The sequence below is a fragment of the Maniola jurtina genome, chromosome Z, assembly GCF_905333055.1.
Source record: "Maniola jurtina chromosome Z, ilManJurt1.1, whole genome shotgun sequence".
NCBI classification, from domain to species: Eukaryota; Metazoa; Arthropoda; class Insecta; order Lepidoptera; family Nymphalidae; genus Maniola; species Maniola jurtina.
The window spans coordinates 9,505,843-9,531,170 of record NC_060058.1 but is presented as its reverse complement, the minus strand read 5'-3'; the positions used below and the strand labels follow the sequence as shown (position 1 = coordinate 9,531,170).

Sequence of the window (25,328 nt, the reverse complement as noted above, 5' to 3'; positions counted from 1 at the left end):
AAGCAAATCACAGCGATGTTTTGATCTGTTGCTGAATGAAATTAAACCTGACAAGTGCGAGTAAGACTCATACACGAAGGGTTCCGTACGATCGGCAAAATGTTATGTAGGTATTTTTTTAATTTGGCAGCCATTTTGAAATTTTTATAATATTGAAATAGGTACCCTAGACACACTGTGAAAATTTCAACATTCTACCTCATTACGGCTCATGACTTAAGTAATGTTCGCTAACAGACAGACAGGCAGACGGACAGACGGATAGCAGAGGCTTAGTAATAAGGTCCCTTTAGCAACCTTCAGGTACGAAAGTCTAAAAAACAAACAAACACACTTTTGCATTTTTAATGATAATAATTATTATTATACTAATTATAGGAGGTATGGACTGGCGCTAGATGTAGGAAACTGGTATATAAAAAGTACGTAAGTTGAATATATGCAAAAAATACATGTGAAACTATTAACTTCAACATCTAAATGTCCAAGGCCAGCTTAACAATGGCCTGACACTTCCTTCACGACAATTAATGATGATTAGTATTGCAGATTACAACTCGCACGCCGCGGCGTCTTTAAAATGAACGCACGCTGCAGAGTAACTTATCATGACATCCATCTTAACAGGGCTCTCTCCGTCACTCGCTTCATACAATCGTAGTTCCAATTTCATTTGAATATTAAGCAACCAAAGTCCATGAAATTTTGCAGACATATTCTAGAAACTAATATCTATGTCTGTGGTTTTCCAGATTTCTGTTAAAATATTCGGTTTTAAAGTTACGCGGTCTTAAAAATTTACATACAAATCTTTGAGCCCCTGTAATTTTAAAACTACATATTTTTATAAAAATCTAAAACACCACAGACACAGATATTAGTTTCTAGAATATGTCTGCAAAATTTCATGGACTTTGGTTGCTTAATATTCAAATGAAATTGGAACTACGTTTGTATGAAGCGAGTGACGGAGAAACCCTTCTTAAAGAATTCTCAGAGGAATTAAGTTATAACAAACATATTCTTTTACCCTTTTTAACCGACTTCCAAAAAAGGAGGAGGTTCTCAATTCGTCGGATTTTTTTCAGGGTTCTGAACCCAAAGGGTGCCAACGGAACTTTATTACTAAGCCTTTGTTGTCCGTGCGTAAGTCTCTCTGTCAGCGCGGTGTAAGATAAAAACTGGCTACTTGCTAATTTTTTTACTGTTAAAACGAAGCAGCGTTATGTTACAGGTATATCGCTCTTTTCAACTGAAACTTGAGTCTTAGCAAAGACAAAGTAGTTTGCACTCGATAGATCTCAGCTTTTTTAGGGATCCGTACCCAAAGTATAAAAACGGAGCTCTATTATTTTCACTCTGCTGTCTGTCCGCATGTCACAGGTCTCTAGGCTCCTAGATTAAACTTTAAAATGATTAAAGTTACAAATCTGAAATTTTGGTACTTAATGTTATTACGTTGACCCAAAACCATATTGAATTAGAAATTGAGTTAATTTATTTTTCAGGCGGGCTCCCGTAGGTACATGATAAAGGAACCGATTTTTTTCTTACCCTATTATGTGGCATATCGTTGTTTAGTGCTCATAGAGTAGATACGAATATTAGATATATATATTTTTTTATCTTAAAAAATAAGGTAATGCGAGGGCGTCTAAATTATCCGTTTTAGACCATTTTTTACATCCCGGGACGGACATTGGCTACTTTTTATCCCGGAAAATCAAAGCGTTCCCACGGGATTCCTAAAGATCCATCCGCTTAACCGTTTTGTATGAAATTTGGTACTTGGGGCAACTTTTTATCCCGGAAAATCAAACAGTTCCTACGGGATCTTTAAAAACCTAAATCCACGCGGATGAAGTCGCGGGCATTATCTAGTATCTAATAAAAGCTAAAGCTATTTTTAGCCTAAATCGATAACTGATGAAATAAAATATAAAATAGCAGATATTAAGACATATAAGTACATTCATATAACTTATGCAGGAGGTACTTAGGTACGTTTTATTCAGCTACAAGAATTTCTATCTTAGAAAAATAAGATAAAATGATTTTATGTTGCCACGAATAACCCATTTTTTTTTTCTTTCGGTCTTTGTGTTTCTATGGATGAGATGCTTTTTTAGCTAGACATAACAATTTGAAAGCAGGGTGTACCCAGAGTTTTTAATTCTTATCACACAATCTTTGTGTTCAATTGTCTGTTCTAATCAAAAAATTCTCATGAGTAGGTAGGTATTTACCTACTTGGACTAATTAACTGGTAAGTATGCGAAAAGCATTATTCGGTTACGTAAACGTAAGTTTGTTTACAATTATATAATTCCTGTGCGCTTCACCGCGCTTGCTCGACATTCACGTGAGCAACCAAAATGTAAAAGAGTTGCATACACGATCAGCTAACTAGTATACTGCCTCCTTTACGAAAACACACTGTTTTCGTATTAAGGAGGTTATTGTTTTAGGCAATACAATCTCATTTGTTTGGCTGAATCCATACTTGCGTTATAAATGCGAAAGTGTGTCTGTCTGTCTGTCTGTCTGCTAGCATTTCACGAACCAACAGTTTGACCAATTTTGATGAAAGGTACAGAGTTAGCTTATATCGCGGGGATGGACATAGATTTTCTATCCTGGGAAATTAAAGATTTCCCACGGGATTCTTAAAGGCCCATCCGTTTAACAGATTTATATTATGGAATTTGATACAGAGGTAGTTTGCACCTCAGAAATTGACATACGCAGCTTTTTATTCCGGAAAATCAAAGAGTTCCCAAGGGATTTTTGAAAACACTAAATCAGCTTGGACGAAGTCGCGGGCATCATCTAGTTTAAAATATAGAAAGAATTGTTGGCAGACTTGAACATAATGTTATATCTACATAAAATAGACTGCCGCGGCCTGAAAATATTAATTTTTCCATTCACAACATGCCGGATTGATTACGGCGTAAAACAGCCTTTACATACTGTACGTCCTATCGACATATTTGCATCCTCAACTTATAATCACATACAAAACATAAATAAAGGTACATACAATTTGGCGGCCTTATCAACACAACACAATGACAAGCATTATTATAATGTGCTGTCATTAACATGAAAAGATATTTCATAGAGTACGATTACGATTAGTCACTCCGACACGACATGAGATGGTTTACAGTAAAGCCGCTCTATGCGATAATCGTGTGTGAATCGCGGCAGCCAAGTTAGTTAATGGCGCGAAACAGCAGCGTGGATGTAATCATCCATCCTTCGCGCCGTCCATGTGTCGTTCACGGGCGGGCAAATCGCTTTTTGCCACATAGAAAGTAAAAGTAGATAGTATTTATGCTACAATAGTAGGTCATGTCTTTTAGAGTATCCTGTATCCTGCGAGAGTGATTGGAGTTTATTGGATATTACATATTATTACATAACACTTTATTATGTTTCCTTAAAATGTAATTTCTGTTTTTATTCATATCCGTTTTGCATATATAGGTACCTATCATGTAGTAAAGCTGCGTTTGTCTGGTTGAAAGTGCTAAAAATTCGACAAGAGAGTAGGTAGAAACTACGGAAATTTCATATTTTCGTACGGCCGCTCACCTCTGCACAGTGAGCGATTTTATTTGATACTCGACATATTTTATAAATTTTTTACTTATTCTTCTTATTATATTCGCCATTGAATTTGTCCTTTATTTATTAATCTACAGCTAACATCTGGAAAGCTGTCAGTCTCACAAACAAAGTCTCCTGAGTAGGTACTTCGCCAATTATGAAGAACAATTATTACAATAAATCAAAAAAAAAGATTCTGACGAATTGAGAACCTCCTCCTTTTTTCGAAGTCGGTTAATAAAATACAAACGTATGTACCTATCTACTGAGGTACGTACTGAACTCATAATCCTTTCGTAGTCGGTATAATATACCCGGTCGGCATAATAGTTTTTACCCGACTACATACCGGAATACATTTTGAGATCTCACTCTCCTATTTTTCTTATTTGTCAGTCATATCAAAAGTTCGACTTTATTCCCTAGTCTAAGGGTAAACGCTAAAAGCCATTAAACAAAATGAGAAGAAGAAAAGGAATGAGTTTTCATTTACGCACTATACGGTTATCATATTAATTTATTACTAAGTATTTTCCAGTACCGAGGACCTATTAGGTCATTACCGACATCGCATCGTGCCGCGCTTTTCTAGTATAATGTAAATAGAAGCGATAGAGTCACAGTTCCCATGTAGCCTCGGCACTAGAGAGCTTGTGAACATTTTGTGACGCGATTTCCACTTTCTTCTGATTGATTAATGCAAGTGCAGGAGTTTCTGCATACTATAAATATAAAATTAAAGTTTCTGTCTGAGAATTAAAAAACCGACAAAGTGCGAGTCGGACTCGTGCACTAGGTTTCGTACTCGGGTATTTTTTTCGACATTTTGAATAATACATTAAAAACTATTATGCATGAAAATAAATAAAAATCTGTTTTAGAATGTAGGTACAGGTAAAGCCCTTTCACATGATACCCCACTTGGTATAGTTAGCTTACTTTGAAAATTGAAACACATTTTTTTTTAAATTATTACAAATTCACGGTTTTCAGATTAATTCCTTTACTTGTACTATAAGATTTACCTACCTACCAAATTTCATGATTTTAGGTCAACGAGAAGTAGGTACCCTATAGGTTTCTGGACGGACGGATGGACGGATGGACAGACAGACAGACAGACAACAAAGTGATCCTATGAGGGTTCCGTTTTTCCTTTTGAGGTACGGAACCCTAAAAATAATTGCCTTTTTATACCTAGCTCATAAGATAAAATACGTGTTTAGTGTTTACTCATTTTTAAAACCCACAAACATAGAGAAGTTGAACCTTCTTCTTCTAAATATAGCTGACTGACTGACTGATCTATCAACGCACAGCTCAAACTACTAGACGGATCGGGTTGTTTGCAGATACCTAGCTATTATGACGTAGATATCCGCTAAGAAATGATTTTTAAAAATTCAAATTATGCCAACGACTTTAACCGCGTGGAGTACACAAAGGATTGAATTTTTATTTTGATTATTATGTTTGACAAAAAATGTGGGAATTGTCTTTTCATATAACAATTTTGAATATACTTTAGCTACTTACCTACACATATTCCTATATAGTTGGGTACACACGCGCACGCTAAATCTATTCGGATTTTTATATTATAGTATTTATTATCTTCTCGTAGTGTAAACAATAATAAATTTTAATGATATCTTTTATAAATTATGCTCATTTACGACATACCTACCATTACCTACGCCATAAGAAGAATAGGCACGTCTATACTTAGTAACTACTAGTGATTCCCATCATTGTTTAACAGGGCTCTCTCCGTCACTCGTTTCATACAATCGTAGTTCCAATTTCTTTTGAATATTAAGCAACCAAAGTCCATGAAATTATGCAGACATATTCTAGAAACTAATATCTGTGTCTGTGGTGTTTTAGATTTTTCTAAAAATATGTAGTTTTAAAATTACAGGGGCTCAAAGATTTGTATGAAAATTTTTAAGACCGCGTCACTTTGAAACCGAATATTTTAACAGAAATCTGGAAAACCACAAACACAGATATTAGTTTCTAGAATATGTCTGCAAAATTTCATGGACTTTGGTTGCTTAATATTCAAATGAAATTGGAACTACGATTGTATGAAACGAGTGACGGAGAGAGCCCTGTTAAGTATGAAAACAAAATAGAGTCTTATTTTTGTGCTATTATCTTGAAGCTTCGTAGATAATAGAACCTTGAAACATCTATAAATAAAATTAGTCAAAACAAATATTTATAGCAAGAAGATATCTTTTTTTATGCATTGTTGTTTAAAGAAAGTTTATCTCTTAATAAATCGTTGATTGAATTAAAAGATATCTATTTTAGAATTAAATAGTATTAAATCCTATGTTATGTAAGACCTTACCTTTTAATACCTACTAAGGTTAAGGCTAAGGTTTGGAATACACTTCCGCAATCTGTGTTTTCTACCGATTAAAATCTTTAAAACAAAAGGAATCACTCACCACTAAGTGAGATCGATATTTAAAAATACTTTTTTTTGTTGCTAGGAATTCTCCGCATGTGGGTAATATGAGTTGTTCCTACCGCATAAATCAAGACACCCGCGGAAGAACCGTGTTTCGACTTAATAATAATTATTAAAGTCTCCTTAAGTTTACTTACCAATCGTTCCCGGAAACCAGGCGCATAGAGGATTTCTCTGAAGATCGCTGCTGCTGTTCCCAACTCTAATTTCTAGATCTTGCAGTGGCTGATGTCCTGTAAGATAGTTAAAGATTAGTTTACAAAAGAAAGTTTAAGATCAAATAGTCTTACAAAAGAAAGTTTAAGATCAAATAGTCTCCACTCCTAACTGAACGATTCATATTTTGCTATCATATTTTCATCTTAGTCGCTCAATGGTACCTGAAATAGAAAGACAACATAGGAACAACTTAAACTAATAAAAGCTTTTGAAAAGCATAGCTGACTGGACGACATATACATTATGAATTTGTACAATTCTAAGCACTCGATCTAAAAACATATTGCATATCGGTGTTTTCAAGTACAAGTTAGCCATTGACTGCAATCTCACCTGGTGATAAGTGATGATGCAGTCTATGAAAGCGGGCTAACCTGGAAGGGATATGGCAGTTTTTATTAAACCCATACCCCTTTGGTTTCTATACGGCATCATGCCGGAATGCTAAATCGCTTGGCGCACAGTTTTGCTGGTAGGGTGGTAACTATCCACGGCCGAAGCCTCCCACCAGAACAGACCAGAGATTTAGAATTATAAAATTCCCTGCTGAGAATCAAACCCGGGACCTTCCACTAATAAGACCACAGCGCTAGGGAGCTCGTCAGTTCATTTAGGGTTTTTTCCACAGCACAAATTAGATTCCTCCTACATCAATGGTTTTATTTATAACTTAAGAACTCTACTAAGAAATATATCTATTCTCTGAATAGAATTTTCTGAAACAACCTTTCATAAATTACTCTATAGGTACCTACACTTTTCACAAGAAACTATTGAAAAAATTTCTTTTGTTACTTGTTTACGATTCAATGAGTAACCAGTAGGTAAGGAGTAATTTGTGTTACATAAAAGCAACAAAATTGACCAGTTTCAAAATTGTATGACGATAGGTATAATGAGTGGCTAGCGATGGCACATGTTGCACTAGAAACAGGCGTATAATCTACTCGTAGAATATACTATGTATAAGTTTAGAAAAAAACACCAACTAACGCTGAATTCTATCTAAAAATATGTCACTTGAAAAATGTTAATGAGTCTTATGCTTACATCATAGTAACCACTAATTAAAATTACAGGTGGAAGTGTTTTTGTGACGCCTGATGAATGAGATCGCATCTCTTATCTAAGATAACTACATCAAGTATGATCTAAGTATCACTTTAGTGGCCTAAGTAGATTAGATAATGCAGATTCGCGCAATATTGCTGCTCATAAAAAGTGTTGAACATGCTTTTGTTGTTATTGCACACTACTATTGCCTTCAAACACTGTTTTACCGACTGTGACGAATCATAAATGCACCCGTAAAAGTTAAGTACATGAATGTGAAAGTTAGTTGGGGAGATGTTGTCAGATGCAACTGGTACCGTGTCCTTCATTTATGATGGGTAAACTTGAAAAATCAGCATTTCTAACGGCACTTCCTGAGAAGAAAATGGCGTCATAGGAACTCTTGGGAATGGGTTGGGTCAACAAAGGATAACTTCTCCATTTAACGTGATTACTAAAGTTTAATGAATTGGTAAAAAGAACTAGTCCACCATGAGTCAGATAAGCTTAGATATAAGAGGTGCCTTACCAAGAACAAGGTGCTATTACTTAATGCTAATATCTTTTAGTGGTAGCTTATCAGTAATAGATATTAGCATTAAGTGAAAGCCTCTTCTCTTACAATCTAATGATGGAGGTGAAAGATGGACATTTGAACCACATGAGTAAATTTGAACTCTCTCATGGTAAATGGCAGGACAGTCAAATTTGGACTCATTTTCTTTATTTTAAAAGCACTCAATGAATGTTGGGTTTTTTAAATTTGCCGCCAACGCGACGTCTACATGGCATAGAATTTGGCGCCCCTCTCTTGAAACAACAATGACCGAAAGTTAAAAACTGTGTGTTCGTCTACTAAAATATAATATTTATTAGCTATATTTAGAGGCCAAAAACGCGTGAATAGTGATGTCATCAATTTAAGTGAACAGTGACCTATAGATGACTGAGAGGTGACTTCGAAGGAGTTTTGCCCAGAAAAAAGTAACAAGACAACGTAGCCGGCGAAAGTCATTTCTATTCTTTTGGTAAGCTGAAAGTCAATGTACCTATCAAGAGTAGACGATTCGTGCTGCTAATTGGCACTGGCTCCAAAAAATATTATTATGGAACTATACTAACTCGTGTATACATATTATATTAATATAATCTGTAATGACTTCAATTTTTTAGTGTTGGAAGGGTTATTAAAGTGGGTTTTGTGTTTATTGAAATTTTTGTTTGTTTGTCATAATAATATCATATTATGTATTTAAATTTTGCAATTCTATGGGAGTAATTAAAAAGTCAAACAAATACAGATTGCTGAACTCTGATTTTGCGATAATTGAGTAAAAAGTTAAAAGTAAGTAATTGAGATCTTACCACAACAGCCTCTGGTAGTAACTCTGACGACTTTGACGGCATAGTGGCGAAGTAAATCAACTTGCCACCATGGAGACGCTTCCCTCAGTGTTTCGGTGCACTGTTTTCCATCGTGCTCAGTCGTCTTCTCACCATCGTTGCCATTGCTGGCGCTGCCTCCCCTCACGGTTGTCGATTGATTCGCAGGCTTTCGAAAAGCCACGTTTGTGCCTGCAAAGATTATAGGTATAAAAACTACCATCTAAGAAATAATGAGCCCTAAATGGCAGTTTTATGTGAGTCATGATGCATGACCCAGTCTTAAGTTCCTAAACTACTTTACTCTGATATAAAAAATCTGAATTTTACAGCACATATTGTTAGCACATAGTATGAAGTTATAAACAATATTATCACAACGAATTTGATTAGAAATAATATCCAATAACATCCGATTTTCAAGTATTTTTTTAAATGAATCGAAGGTCATTTTAGGTTTTTAAAATAAGGAATTGCTTTGCACTTACCGCAAAATGGTATATCTGCGGACCAGTCACCTCGTAGCGTGCATTCCCTTTGATGTGCTCCGAAGAGTTCATACCCTTCGTCACATTCGTAGGTCGCAACGGTTCCGGCCACGATGTCCGTAGTGTTCAGAGATACTCTTGCATTTGGTGGCACTGCTGGGTGACCACAACGTCGATCGCCTAAAGGAAAAACATTGTAATTAGAAATACGCTCTACTTCGAAAAAGATGAGAAGGTGGGCTATGGGTCGATGACTCAATCTTTTCTTCCATATGAGTTCTCTTGATTTCATAGTGGCGGGTGTTTATTACTGAGTTCTTTTAACCATTTAAGCATCCAATTTTGTCGCTGACCTTTATTATTACAAGTACGCAGGCCTTTCGATTGCCAACCTGTTTTAAAACATCATTGGTTTTCGCCATTTTGGTACTGATAGCAAGTGAACGTTATGGGAGTTGAGACCTCTGTCACATAATACTAACAAGAAGACTAATATTGCCGCGAAGAAGACTAATTTCAAATCCCGGTGCGCTGGTTGGGACGCTTCAAATCGGCACAAACTGTGATTTTGTATGGCATACTCATTCACGTTCATATGTCCATTTCAGAAAGTTTTATAGTATTGAAATACTGGGGGACTTTAACAAATTTTTCTATTTTAAACTGGAATTGATCATGTCATAAAGTATAGCTAGAGAGATGGTGGCAATTTCAATATAGTATGACGAGCTGCATGCCGATCGCAAGACAAGTGAAGCCGTCTGTAATCGGTTAGACGTACTCGTATAGGTATACCTAGTTAAATATTGTGCGCTGCACGTGATCATCGAAGCTACGGCCCGGGTACGCTGTACGCTACCTAAGGAAAGCTATTATGTAATTTTTAAGAAGATAAAGGCATTGCAATGTGCAAATGTGGGATTCAATTTGTATGCGGTGACAGCCATTACAGTCACATAAGTCGACGGCTTACAATATAAATAGATGGTGCAGCAATAAAAAAAAAATAATAATTACCGCTCTGATATGGCACTGTCTATAATTTATGTAATCAGTGATTATTATGCCGATAGTTGTAACGTCCACGGTCTTATTGCGAATGGTTTCGATCAACATCTCAAGACACTATCGCTTAACTACTTCACGCATCGTGAGGAGCTTCGTCACTCTGGAGCCCTGACCACGGGACTTTAGGCCCTACTTAGTAGTTATCCCACTTATAACTCAAATATGAGTAGGACCCATTCAACCGTATGTTTAGGAATGTTTCAGTTATTTTATTTCTTGTAAACATTAAAAAAAAATTATGACTAACGAGTGATGTAAATAAATGAGGTTAACAAGTATAAATTAAAATTTTAAAACACCCCCGACAACTGAAGGTTACAGTAACTAGAAATAAGCTGATAACTTTAAAACGGCTGAACCGATTATCTTGAATTATAGCTAAGAACAAGCCACTTTTTAGGTAGGACTAACCTTCGTAGGCTTCTGTACAAAATAAATAAATAATAGGTACATGTTTATTATTTACATCCTGATTTTAAATTAAATAAATGCAAAATTTGAACTTTTAAATTGCTTCTTTTATGTGGGCTACAACCAATTAACGTTAAATGCCTCTTCATTTTATCGCGACAGGCCAATAAAAATTGGTTTTACGGCTATTAATTTATACTTTGTCCATAACCACTACAAAGTGAAAATATAACTTCCAGTAACAATGTCAATAATGCATTTCACAACACCCACCTACATTGTGGTCGTACGTAAAATATTAATGACGAACAAAGGTTCCAAGTTACGTATGCCTTGAGGTACCTTTTGCCTAGGTGTGCGTATGTAGTCACGAATATTTCACGCGAAATATATATAACAGTGTCAAAAGTTAGGCGCAACGCACAACGGTAGAGTAAAACGGAGCCGAGGGACAGCGATTTTTTGTTCGTCGTCACGAATATTTTACGCGAAATATCATAACAGTTTGAAGCATCAACGAACAGCTCAAGAAGTTTGTACATTTTACGAATAGTTAAGAAAAGTAGGCCAATTGACTCACGTATCTCTGACCACAAATGACCATGCAACCATGACGGTGCTTATCAAAAAAGTGTTCTTTATTAGAGACTAAAAAATTAAAATAAATATTATTTATGAATACATAATTTAAATCGTAATAGTAATGATTCCATAATACCTAATTATGTAGAGTTTCATGTCTTTATCTAAACTCATATCTTAAAATCCAAGCCATAAAATCTTGGTAAGTAGTAACCTTAACTCATGTAGATTGTAGAGGTACCTATATCTTCTAATTTGTATCAGGCTTGAAGGCTTGATCGCGTGCTTGGTTGTATGGGGACTGGGGATGAATTTTACATAACAAACTTATAAGTATTGGATTCAAAGCAAATATCAAATTCAAAATATCTACTTGATGGTGTTTGGGAGCCTGATGACTCAAACGGCATAGTAAAAATATGACCACCTCCCTGGCACAGTGGACTGTGTTGTGGTCGCGGAAGGTTCCGGGTTCGATTCCCAACAGGGGCAATTGGGAATGTATAGTTTCTAAATTGTCTCTGGTCTCGCTGGTCTGCATAGCCGGGCTAGTTAATACCCTACCGGCAGAAGCCCTGCCGCCAAGCGACTTAGCGTTCCTGTACGACGTGGCGTAGAAACCGATAACGGGTATGGGTTTAATAAAACTCCTATATCTCTTCAGAGTTTGCCCGCTTCTATCTAGAGTCTAGACTAACCACCAAGTGAGATCGCAGTCAAAGGCAATTTGTAACGGAATAAAAAATCGTAAAAATAACTATGTATATAATATTAACTACTAGAACATCTATTCATTTAAATACTTCTTCGAGTAGACTATCCTTTTGCTTCGCTGTAGTGGGGTAAGAAATGAGGTCAACAAGATAAGCTATATTTAATTAAAAGTTCTGCATGAACGTATCACAGTTTACAAGTGAACGCTTCAAGGCTAGGGAAGTATCTACAAGTGGTTGCTAATTAATCATTTATCAAATTCAATTAATTCCAGTTGAATAAATACAGGATGACCGGCAATTCGATGCATTTCATACGAGTGGTTATTCCAGGGATTAATTTGGTTTACGGGGCTCAGTTATTGGTTCGTATCCAAAATCAAGTCCAACTTTAGAGGTTCGTAAAGTAACTAATAACTAAGCCCAGTAAACCTGGGGCCGAAAACTTCAAAGTGTGGCGGGTTATTTTTTGAAATTTTGACTTTTCATTCAACACCATTAATGATTCCTACAAAACTACTGCGCTCAAGGCACAGAAGTAAAAAACTAGAAAATAACAGTGGTTTTTGTTTTTGTTTGTTATGGTTCCGCACCTCAAAAGGAAAAAGAGGAACCGTTGACCTAGAATCGTGAAATTGGGTTGTTGGTTAGGTCTTATAGCACAAGTAAAGGGAGAAATCTGAAAAGCGTGAATTTGTGCTTAGTTATTTTAATAAATGTTTTTTTTGCATAATGATACAACAGCCTTCGTGTGCAAGTCCAACCCACACTAACCGGTTTTTAAATTAATAAAGTATTTTAACAAAAACTAAAGTTTTAAAATTTATCACTTAAAACCATTAACATTTTGTATACCTATCAGAAATCCAAGCATTATTAATATTAGAATGTCGGTGACGTGATCTAAAATTTTATCTATTGCAAAATCGCCTAACGCACTAAAATTTTCACTTCAAAAAACCGGCCAAAAGCTAGTCAGACTCGCGCACTGAGGGTTCCGTACTCGGGTATTTTCAGACACGACGGACAGACAGACAACAAAGTGATCCTATAAGGGTTCCGTTTTTCCTTTTGAGGTACGAAACCCTAAAAATTGATGATAGTTTTCTTTATCTCCGAAATGTTGAAAAAATGATGACATCATGAAATTTTTAGGACCAAAACACTTGCTGGCAGCATCCTTTTGACCAATATAGAAGTCGAATACGGTCGCCATAATTTTGCAAACGAAATTCCACTTGACGCCTTGTATAGATATTATTGTGATGCAGACCGCACCAGGAGCCGCATAATTATTCAGAAACATTGACGGGGTCGAGTGAATCCACGTCCGAGAGCCGGCCACCGTTAGTGACCGATTGTTCTTAACACAAAAACCCATACACGACATGCGTGTTCCACTTTACGTTGCGGCATAAGTTGTGAGCTGGGTGCGTATCCTTAAAATAAAAGTGCGAGCAAGTGATTACATCATCAATGTATATATTGCATAAGAATCACACTAATATCATAAAGGCGACAGTTTGTGTGTATGTGTGTGTGTGTATGTTTGTTACTCCTTCACGCAAAAACTATTAGGCGGATTTGGCTGAAACTTGAAATGGAGATGGATAATATCCTGGATTAGCACATAGGCTACTTTTTATCCCGGGAAATAAAAGAGTTCCCACGGAATTTCAAAAAATCTAAATCCACGCGGGCGAAGTCGCGGGCATCGGCTAGTATGATAGAAAGTGGCTGTATAGTATAAGTTCTCAGGCCAATTTTTTTTACCGACTGCTCAAATCACACCACATGGTCGATTCGGTAAAAAATTGGGCAAGATGAAAGTGTCATAAGTGCCAATTATTTGGTTGGGGAGAGTTGGAGTCAGGAAAATACATTTTTTAATTTTAACAGCAAGATAGAAATACATATTCATTGACGTGACTTTAAGTAGAGCGAGTGTGAAGTATTTAAGATGTTTTTATTTTAGAACCTTAATCACAGTAGCATGGTAGATTAGTAGCTAACCGCGACCGAAGTCTCCCACCAGATCATACGAAAGCTCACCTCCCCGCTTCCTCTTACAACTTGATCCTACTCGTAAATTGGTCAAGTATGTTATAAAACTAGTAAGTAGTTCTGAATGGCGGAGGTTGGTGTAGACTGTAGAATACAAAAATAATCACAATCTGCAGCAAAACGTTACAACACGCGCTCTAAATAACCTCCGCTTTAGTAATAACCCCCGAAAATAAGGCCAGATGCTAGTTACCACGTTTTGAAATAATACTCAAGTATTCATACACATCCTTTGTTTAATTTCACTAAATTAACATAGATAATGAATATAAGCCCTAAAAATATTCCCAGTTAAAAGTCTTAGTGCAATTTAAAACATTTCTAATTTCATAATGTGTTTAATTTCACTAGTATAGATATATTAACATAGATAAGAATATGAACCCTAAAAAAAAATCCAGTAAAAAGTCTTAGTGCAATTTTAAACATTTCTAATGTCAAGGAATAACTGAATTCAATAAATCATAATACAGAACGATATCATTTATAATGACATAAATACAACAACTACAACTGTTATAAAATACATAAAAGAGTTTTAAGAAATCATTTGTACATGTAACATGGCCTCTTCCTATTGACCAATTATGGATAGTAAGAAAAATATAGCCCGTAGTTTAAATTTCATCATCATCATCATCATCATCAGCCTGTGGAGTCCACTGTTGGACATAGGCCTTCCCTAAAGAGCGCCACCACACCCGGTCCTCTACCTTCCTCATCCAGCCACTTCCCGCCAGCCGCTTTATATCGTCGGTCCATCGTGCTGGATGGCGTCCCACACTACGCTTGCCTAAACGCGGTCTCCACTCAAGGACTTTCCGGCTCCAACTTTGAATTTATTACAGTGGAATGCACAAGGTTTTGAATCAAAAGAGTTTCAATTGTTAACTGTATCTATAACTTTTATATTGTTTTTCTTTTCGTTCGATTTGTATTTTTTTTGCTAGCCTAAGAATTTCTTGTTTTGTTTTCATATAAATACTTAGATTATAAATTGGCTGACATATAGTTAGATATAAAAGTCCCTAAAAAAAAAGAAACTATAGATTCCCAAATTGCATACTGTCGTGAATCGAACCTGGGACCTTCCACTTATTAGACCACAGCATTTGAATCTAACGTATAGTCTCACGATTTACTGTGGGAAAATCTCCACAATGGTCGCGGACTGCGGATACGACATCGCCGGCTGTCCTTCAAAACTTAGGGCCGATTTCATCATTGAAATTACAAGTGTAAATAAAAAATTTATAACACCCCCGACAAGTGAAGGTTATATATAGGTAGTGAAGATAACTAGAAAAGAACTGATAACTTTCAAACGGCTAGGGCTGAACCGATTATCTTGTATTATAGCTAAGAAGACTCTCGATCAAGCCACCTTCCAAACAAAAAAAAAACTAAATTAAAATTGGTTCATTAGTTTAGGAGCTACGATGCCACAGACAGATACACAGCTACACACGTCAAACTTAAACTTATAAAACCCGTCTTTTATGGGTCGAGGGTTAAAAACGATGAGTTCAAACTCAGTTGACGCGTTTAATTCAGGGTTGAATTCAGGGCTACAGTTTGCTTTTCACCAAAGTAGAAATTATTAAATTCACATATTATTGAACGCGGTTAAAGTTAAACACGGTTCAAATTCTGAACGCCCATTTTGCAACGTAAATCGTAATAGCTCCATGGACCGTAAACACATTTTGAACCGACTTCCAAAAACGAGGAGGTTCTCAATTTAACTGTATGTTTGTTACGCAATTTCTGCGCCAAATCAATCGATTCTGATTATTCTTTTTTGTTTGATAGGTCATACTTCAGAGGTAAGCTTTTTTTGGCTCCGTTTCAGGGTTGCGCACCTGAAGGGTGCCAACGGGACTCTATTACTAAGCCTCCGTTGTCCGTCTGTCTACCATGTCCATTCGTCTTCCGTCTGCCTGTTAGCGAGCCGTATCTTGTGAACCCTAATAGGTAGGTTAGAGAGTTGAGATTTTCACAGAATGTGAATCTCTAGAGCCGTTCTAATAACAAATGATAAAAATTTAAAAAGGGGCGCACTTGAGCGATTTTTTATGTATGGGAGTTCCCCCTGAAAAATGTAATTTCTTAATTGAAGTTCTAATTTAATATTCGGTTTTGGGAAGGTTGTGGGTCAACTTTCTACAACAAATACTTATATAGGTTGAATAATATCTCTAAAAATTTTGATATACGTAGTTGATAAAACAATGAAGGATTGGGTTCTTTTTTTCTTTGGTAAACAAAAAATAGGAACGATTTGAGTGATGTTCCTCATGCAGACTAGCGAAGTAATATGTATTTCTTATTGTAATGATTTATTAATTCACAATGGTGGAAAAATATTATTTCCCATTGTAATATGTAATATTATTACAATTTCCCACAGTTTGTTAGAGTTAAAAATCAAAAACGCGGACAAATACAACTTTTTGCCATTAATTTCCTGTCCTAAGAAGATTGCTGCATCATCACTGAGTACGAAGGATTTTGGAGTCTTAACTTATAACTTCTTACTTCAAAATCATGTTTGTACTGAAACGGTTTAATTTAAATTCAGATAGATCAATGCGGTAAGCACCTAAGGTACATAACGGCAAGTACCTAAGGCACAGCCTAAGGTACATGACGGCAAGTGTCTGCAGTATTGATTAGTATCAACATTCTGAAAAATATTCATAAAAATCAGCTCTCAGACTTTAAGAAAAGTGACTAAGTATTATAAAGTACCTTTAGGAGTAACTGTTGGTCCTTGGCCCAAGCTAACAGATATGCGAACGTTATTAGATAGAGGACCAGTGAGGGCCGAAACTTCTTTGTTTTATGAAAGCTAAAAGATTCTCTTCGTAATTCGTATTCTCTACTACAGAGGGAAGCTACCTCCTGTAAAATTGAAAAGTTTGAAAGGCGATTGCCTCGATACTTAGTGATTTCTTATAATATTCTGAAGAAAATATAAAAAAAAATATACTTTATACTTAAAAGTAAGATTTTTATACGTTTTTATCTGTTATCTACCAATACTACTATGATCCAAACTTCAAAATGTATTGGGGACAATACGCAGAGAAACTTTCAGCTTTTATAAAATAACGAAGATCTGGCCCTCGCGACCTTTTAGTCCATTATAGGCACATACGAACACTACTCTATCCCACACATTTTGATACTCAGAAAATAAGTAATGTCTGGCGGTACAGGGATCCTGCTCTATTAATTATAATACCACTATATACCACCCGTCTCTTTAGAAGTTAGTTACGTTAAACAGGGTTCGCGTTTGCCGTGGTCACGAAGTAACTAGAGCTTGACAAAGGTTGAATTCCATTCAACGTTCTACTTTTTCACATTATTAAACTGCGATATTCTGTAACACAAATCAATTAGGTATCTAAAATTACAAGGAAAGTCTGGTGGGAGGCTTCGGCCGTGGCTAGTTGCCACCAAATCAGAATTAATTTTCGCATTCTATAATTTTAAGGTAGGCCTATCTTATGTAGAGTTATAATTTTTGTTCCGTTTGCCGTGGAGTCCTAATGCAATTTTTTTTACGAGACATTTCACCGCGGTTAATAGACTCAACTGTTGAAAGAAGAGCTGATAAGCAAAATTGGCTTGCACAAAGGATCAGCTTGGTTGTCCAGCGCAGATAATAAGTTTAAACCTACCCCTACCAGAACACATTTTCGCAAGAACACAATATCTCTTAATAAATGACGAATCCACCACCCACAACGCCCGATGGTGGTGGGGATGGTATGGTAGGGGGAATTTTTGCTGCCATACGAGAAATAAATAAATCTCTGAAACTTGCGTCGTTGCTTGTATATTAAAGGAATTAGTAATTCAGTAAAATTATCATGCTTTCGTATGAAGCGACTCAAAATATGTAAGTATGTACTTAAATAATAATTATTATGATGTAACTTCAAAAGTAGATACGTTCGTTTATTTATCAAATATACTTGCATATTAAATTCAAAGCCCGTTTTCTCATATCTCTTCATTCAGTCTGTCCACTGGAAAATATGTCGATGCATTAATTAAAATCCAACGGGAATTACAAAATTCGTACGTTCACAAAAGAGTTCCCAACTGATGAAAATTGCAGCTTTTTTAAACTTTATTTTTTAAATAAACTAGCGGGCAAAGGAACAGGTAAGTCACTTGATGTTAAGTGATTACCGCCGCCCCTGAACATTTGCAGCACCAGAGGAACCACCAATGCGTTGCCGACCTTTCAGGAATTTATTGGTCCGCCGCCGCTTGAACAAAACCCAAGTTGTAATCTAGTGGGAACACCACCTAAGGGAATTGGTGACACAGTTAGCATGTGTCTGGAACAAAGGAGCTGGCACAACGGGCGCCCGGGTGATGAGGGTGAAATTGCTTACGGTGGCGTGTGGTGCGGTTGTAGAAAAAAGAAGGTGGAAAGAGGTCAACATTTTACTAATAAGTTTAGGTATTATAATCCCATTTGACCTTGTGTCCTACTTTAAAATTTTGACACCTATTGCGACTCCTTTTGCAAGTTAAAACTTTGCACAGTTGTTTTTGTTGTGGGAAGATTCCAACATAGTACGCGAGTAACATTGCAACGCACGCCAGATATTAATTAGCTAGTTAGTATTAAATTGTAAAGTAACTGGATTGCTTAAAGGCTAAACTGATAATTAATAAGTAGGGTACAAAAGTAGGCCAGCAAGGCATTAATAAAATGGCTACTAAAATTAAAGGAAGGGACATAAACTATTTGTCTACGACCCCAATACGTCCACTATAGAACGACTTGACAAAGTCTGTTTCTTTTATGTAGTGATCCCATCATTTTGTCATTATTACTGTAGATTTATGCGTGTTTAAACTTTTTAAATAATTATATTTATCACTTGCATTAACGGTGAATGAAATCACTGTGAGGAAACCAGGCTGAGAGTTCTCCATAATGTTTTCAAAGGTGTGTGAATGTAGAAGAGACTCCTGTCTGTAATGGGTCATGTTGATGAGAATGTAATAAGTTTCCTTTACTCTTGTCGATTTTATTCTATGGCTTTATTTTCTATTATCGTATTTTGTATAATAGAACTTACAGATAAGCCAAGTTTTCTTAAGTCATAATTTTATGTGTCGAATTATACTAAATGAATCATATAGTTTCTAAATTAAGTAAACTATTAAATTATATAACAAATTAATTTTTAAAACTTTGTTTCTCAGAACAATTACGAAAACTACTCTTGACAGAATATAACAATTCTTAAACCTACAGAGTTAGTTGTTTTATATTTTTGATTCATTGTTGTCAGTTATAGTGGTGATGGTGACTGATAAAATTATGATTGATTTTAGATGACATAAAAATGCTGGTTACCCTACCGAACAGCATGTAACATCCTAGTTACACAGATGTCGTTGAATATCCTCGCCCGACTGATTTATTAGCTGCTTGTGACATGTGGCTATGGTTTTTATGTTACCCGATATTTTACGACAGGAAATAATCAGGGAAGGGTCAAGTGTAAGCTATAAAACGGAACTATGTGTGGTCCACTTCTTGTCTATTCACATAGGTCATAGACTAAAAAGTATATAACGTGTCAAAAAGTGTCTTCAAAATCTTGGTGATATTATACTATACTAGTCTACCATAAGCTAGGCTGATTCCTAGTTACATTTAGCCTTCACTACACAGATAGAAATGAAATAGACCCACTACTCACGGTCGAATAGTCGCCCGGCAACTCGGTCGACTGCGACCGAATTTATATGGAAATCACCATGTATATGCTCACGAAGTTGCAGCGACTGCGTGCGTATACGCACAGCGACTTCTATTATATAGTTGATTCTAACGGTCGCCGTCGACCGAGTTCCCGGGCGACTTGCCCGGCATCCGACCTGCGCTGCCTCGCCTCGTGCAGTGAGTATTCTTTTTAAGGACCTCAAAAAACGAGGAGGTTCATTATTCGTTGGAATCTTTTTTTATGGGCATACACTCACTGCATTTAAAACTCCGTAGTGTCAGCGGATCGCCTCGCTCACAAGCTGTACACGCGCGGACGGTGCAGTGAGTCTGTTCGCATGCTTGCCTTGCGTTGACTGCTCAATGCTCATTGCCAACGCACTGGTACGAGTAATTCATGCTAGAGATATTCAAGGCCCAGTGCTAATCGCTGAAAGACTAATCGAAAATTGGTGGATCACACGATGTTCAGCACGCGACGTTTACTCGTTAACCACGCGAGGTTCACTGGCTACTCAAGCTATACCTAATATAATATTATATACGCTCAAAAATCGTGTCAGTGAGTTAGCAAATACTCGAACCATTTCAACAATTTGCCATGGTAGTTGCCATATTAACCAATTCTGTGTGGAGAGCTGTAAGAACACGTCCACGCAAGTAAAAGGGTGTTTTTGCTACCGCCCAAAGCCTTGAATCGTTCATTGCCATTACAGGCTTTATACCTATTGTTATCAACGGAAGAATCATAAATTTGGTACAGAGGCTACCTATCGTATACAAAACTACGTGGACTAAAGTTTACATCTATGGTTTGCCAGATTTTCGTTAAAATAATCAGTTTTAAAGTCACACGAGTTTCAAGATTTGTATGTAAATTCTTGTGACCGTGTAATTTTGAAAATTACAGAGATAGATTTTATTCTTAGAATGTATCTACAAAATTTCAATAATTATTATTGGTTTATTTTATTTTATTCAGATACAAGTTAGCCCTTGACTGCAATCTCAGCTGATGATAAGTGATGATGCAGTCTAAGATGGAAGCGGGCTAACCTGGTTCCTTTGGTTTCTAAATCGCTTGGCGACACGGCTTTGTCGGTAGGGTGGTAACTAGCCACGGTGAAAGCCTTCCACCAGACCAAACCAGAAAAGAAATTATTAAATTCCAAGTTTCTGCCGGGAATCGAACCCGGGGTCTTCCACTAATAAGGCCACTGCGCCAGGGAGGGCGTTAATATTCAAATGAGCGCCAAATTACGTTTGTTCGGAGCGCACTATGAATAAACCACTCCTAAGAAGCTCATGCTATGATAGGAGTAGCAAAGAGCAACGGGTGGAATTCAAATCTAGATGACTTTAAAAGGATTTCAGTCCGCTTCGTAATCGTCTGGCTATTGACGCTTTAAAATTGGTTTACACCGAAACAAAAAAACCTGTATTTCCACATGGTGTGTCATACGTTCAAAGAGTTTTCAGGAGTTGCACTGTAGGTACGTGATAGATGGTTGGAATTCATATTGGCTCAGGCTGCAAGTTTAGTTTATTGACACGGGACACCGTTCCGATTACACGTGGAACGATGACTTCGATGGTAGGTAAAAAGAATATGTAGTAATTTTTTTAAATCTAAATATGAAAATGATTTTTATTTAATGACTAGTTAGCCCGCTCGGCTTTACCCGGGTTGACTTACCTATTCCATGTATAAATGACTTTCATGTACATTGTGATATAATGAAATCCGTAATGAATTGCACTGAATCCGTAATGAATTGAGGTACCAATTTTTTTTAAGCTAAATCGAACCTTTTACTAATCAGGAAGAAATAAAAATCTATGTACTCGTATTATGACCAAAACCCGCTTTTTGCCGATAGTAATTACATTAGTATTCTAAATTGCACGGGAAAACTCCTTTTGTTAGAGTTTGTTAGCGTTAGTTGTATTTTTTGTTAAAATTCTGCATAGAATAACATTATATTATAAAAGTATGATATACCTACGAATAATATTATAACGAATAATCCATAAAAACGAATTTTTATCTACTTAGGACAGTAACTTTACAATAGCATGTTGTGTTCTAAAGAAAACAAATGTTTTAGCACATGTTTCGGCCACTTACGAAATACGTGACGAATTCGTTTCTCGTGTAGAAAATATTCTCAGAAGGTTCATCGTTTTCGTTCCTAGCATAAATCATTCTTTGTTTTCGGCTTAACCTCGTGATGTGTGAACCGTTAATTTACCTACCTTACGTATTGTACTTCGTATGTAATTTTATTCTGGTAAGTAGTTTTGTACTTTATAGAAGTTGAAGTAAGATTTCCGAGTCTACTAAGTACTACGGTGTTCTTTGTGAGTCCTTATGTCTATATGTTAGAGCCTTTTGACTCCTAAAATATTTACAAAATATAATATTATTATGTCCCAGGATTCCATAGAAGCCGATAATGAGATTTATATTGTTAAAGTTTATTCAAACGGGGTGGGAGCACACAATTGATTAATCAGGTCCATTATTAAGTTTCCCCCGATGCATCAATTTCCCCCCACAAGGCCTTTATTTGCCGAGCGCTGTATCCATAATCGATATACATATGTATATATTATTATTATATTATTATTTTTGAATAACTGCTTTATACAAAAAATTATAAATTATAATGCTTTGAATTATTTTGTAATAACGTTGCTCTGATAGACACAGACAGAAAATCAGAAGGGTCACTGGTAGAGGTCTCTTATAGAAAGTACTTCCCTGTCCAATTTTCTTTCATTTTTTTTAATGTTACAACTTTCTGGTACAAATTAAAAAAAAACCCTCTCTTCGCAAAACGTTTCTTATTGAGAGTTTACTTACTTTATAAAGAAAACCTATTTGTAAAATTTAGGTTTCTTTATCAGTTAGTGTTTCTCTTTTTAGTTTTTTTTAAACAATAAATAATAAATATATTTTTTATTAATTCAGTTAACAGAAGATGATTCGACGATCCTCCGTCGATCACCAATATGATATTATTGTTGCTCTCCCTATGTGTCTTGGTTCGTCCATTCTCGGTACTAGCTCGGTATATTCGTGATAACCAAATCTGCTGTTGTTATTTAATTCTGCTGTTGTCGAATAAGCAGTATTGACATTTTTAGATGAAAAGTCAAGGATTAGTGCCGTTTCTGAGAGCAATGTACTTGATCACCCACACACCGTTTGTATGTAATGCCAGTTCCCCATACCTTAGCGGAGCGCTAAAATGCCCCTGTGCAAATTCTTACATGATAACAGACTCCAGACTCGCCCTCCGAGGTTCTGTGGCTTTGATAGAAACATAAGGTATGATTACTTGGTTTAAATATTCTATCGTCTCAAAAAAACAGCATTTTTTTGTGATGTTTCTTCAGGAGTAAAAACGGAGCTTATAAATTATCCTTACTAATGTTTTAAATGTGAAAATGTACCATTTCGATATGGAACCCTAATAACGGCAGGAATTAATCTCGGAAAACAAAAGCTTTTAATCATTATTATTATTACCGCCTGTAGGGCATAGGGTATGCTCTACTAGTTTGTGGAATTTATTTTACAACTTTCACTATTTTACATTCATTTTGGTACTTTAATTACTTACATTTACAAAACGAATTATGAAACTATATTTTGGCGTAACTTTCTATATCACTAAAGTTACATTGCGCAGTTATCGGATAGACTGAGTTACAAAATGGCAGTTCTGTAATGCGGACCGTAATATTTATTTACTCATATTCTATATACCTACCTTAAAGAAAATACTACATTTCTATCCTGGACAAAATGTTTTTTATAAGTGAATAAACCATCCGTAACAAAAAAAAAGTAAAAATTAGAGTTAGACTGCTTCCCTGGTACAGTGGTAAGCGCTGTGGTCTTATTATGAAAGGTTCCAGGCTCTAAATCGATCTAGGGCTTGGAATTTTATGATTTCTTTTCTGGTCTGGTCGGTGGAAGGCTTCGGCCGTGGCTAGTTACCACCCTACCGGCAAAGTCGTGCCGCCAAGCGATTTAGCATTCCGGCACGATGCCGAATATTAAAAACCAAAGGGTTTAGTTAAAAAACTGCCGGACCCCTTCCAGGTTAGCCCGTTTCCATCTTAGACTGCATCATCACTTACCACCAGGTGAGATTGCTGTCAAGGGCTAACTTGACAAACAACTAACTAACTAAGCTAACTAACAAAATCCACGCAGACAAAGTTGCTGGCAAGTGGTAATTGCAGTTTTTAAACAACTAGTTCTGTAGGTATTTTAGGCCTCTTCGCGAAAACCATGATTGCGTGGGCTAGATTAATGCTCCAACAATAATTAATTCAGTTATTATTTTTGCTCATTCACATGTGCTTAAACTATTGCCGGTACGATGAACACAGAGATCAATATTAATAATCATGTAATTACGTATCTACCTCTTGAAATAAATCAAAATTTAAAAACCCCCGACACAAAAACCTCTATGAGAAAACTAGAAAAGAGCTGATAACTTTCATGAACGGCTGAACCGATTTTCCTCGATTATAGAACACTCTCGATCAAACTACCTTTCAAACAAAATACACTAAATTAAAATCGGTTCATTCGTTTAGGAGCTGTGATGCCACAGACAGATACACAGATACACACGTCAAACTTATAACACTCCTCTTTTTCGGTCGGGGGTTAAAAAAGAAAAGGTGACTGACTGACTGATCTAACAAACGCACTGCTCAAACTACTGGACGGATCGGTTTGTCATGTAGCTACTATAGTTAGCTATTAGAAAGGAGCTTTGAATCTTCGACCCGTAAGGACGTAAAATAGGGGTTTGAAAATGTAGTCCACGCGGACAAAGTCGCGAGCATAATCGAGTTTGATACTAAATATGGATTGACATGTTCATTAAATTAAATTACTATGTAACTATCGCAACAGTAATATTTTGTACTATATTCTGCCTATTAATTATCGAATTAGCGGACACTTATGAATACGTGCACGAGCGAAGCGAGCGGGAAAAATTTCAAATATTTACAAAAAAATATGTTAAGTAAGACCATAATATCAATATTATAAATAGGAAAGTGTGTCCGTCTGTCTATTTTTTGTTAGTGGCACTTGAGCTAAATAGTAATAGTTGATTGTCACAGCTTGCTGGGTCTAAAATAGCATCTATTCTCTTCTTTTTCGTTTTTTCTCCTTCAAACTGACAATCTAGTTTCGTATCGCAATCTGTGGCAATCACTAAATGGGCCTACAATATTGCAACAATATGTATTTCATTTTGTGTAGTTTATTAAGATTAATAATTGTAACCTGTTGATTGTGCATTTAAATAAAAAAAAAACATCTATCTATTACGTTTTCACGGTATATATCTTCTTAGACAAAATTTGGTATTATTCAGAAAGCTTTTTGCATCTCGGAAACGGACATTAGGAAAATCAAAGAGAGTTAAAAATCGAAATCTATGCAG

General features: G+C 36.1%; 1 protein-coding gene across 1 annotated transcript in view; it reads right to left on the bottom strand.

Annotated features, from left to right (window-relative positions):
- LOC123880305 (sushi, von Willebrand factor type A, EGF and pentraxin domain-containing protein 1) overlaps positions 1-25,328 on the bottom strand; it is a 76,998-nt gene that overhangs the window by 17,373 nt on the left and 34,297 nt on the right. The window contains exons 2-4 of the mRNA XM_045928350.1: positions 9,241-9,420; positions 8,735-8,944; positions 6,235-6,330 (exon numbers count right to left, since the gene is read on the bottom strand). Coding sequence (XP_045784306.1) covers positions 6,235-6,330; positions 8,735-8,944; positions 9,241-9,420 — 486 coding nt within the window. The remainder of the gene's footprint in view (positions 1-6,234; positions 6,331-8,734; positions 8,945-9,240; positions 9,421-25,328) is intronic.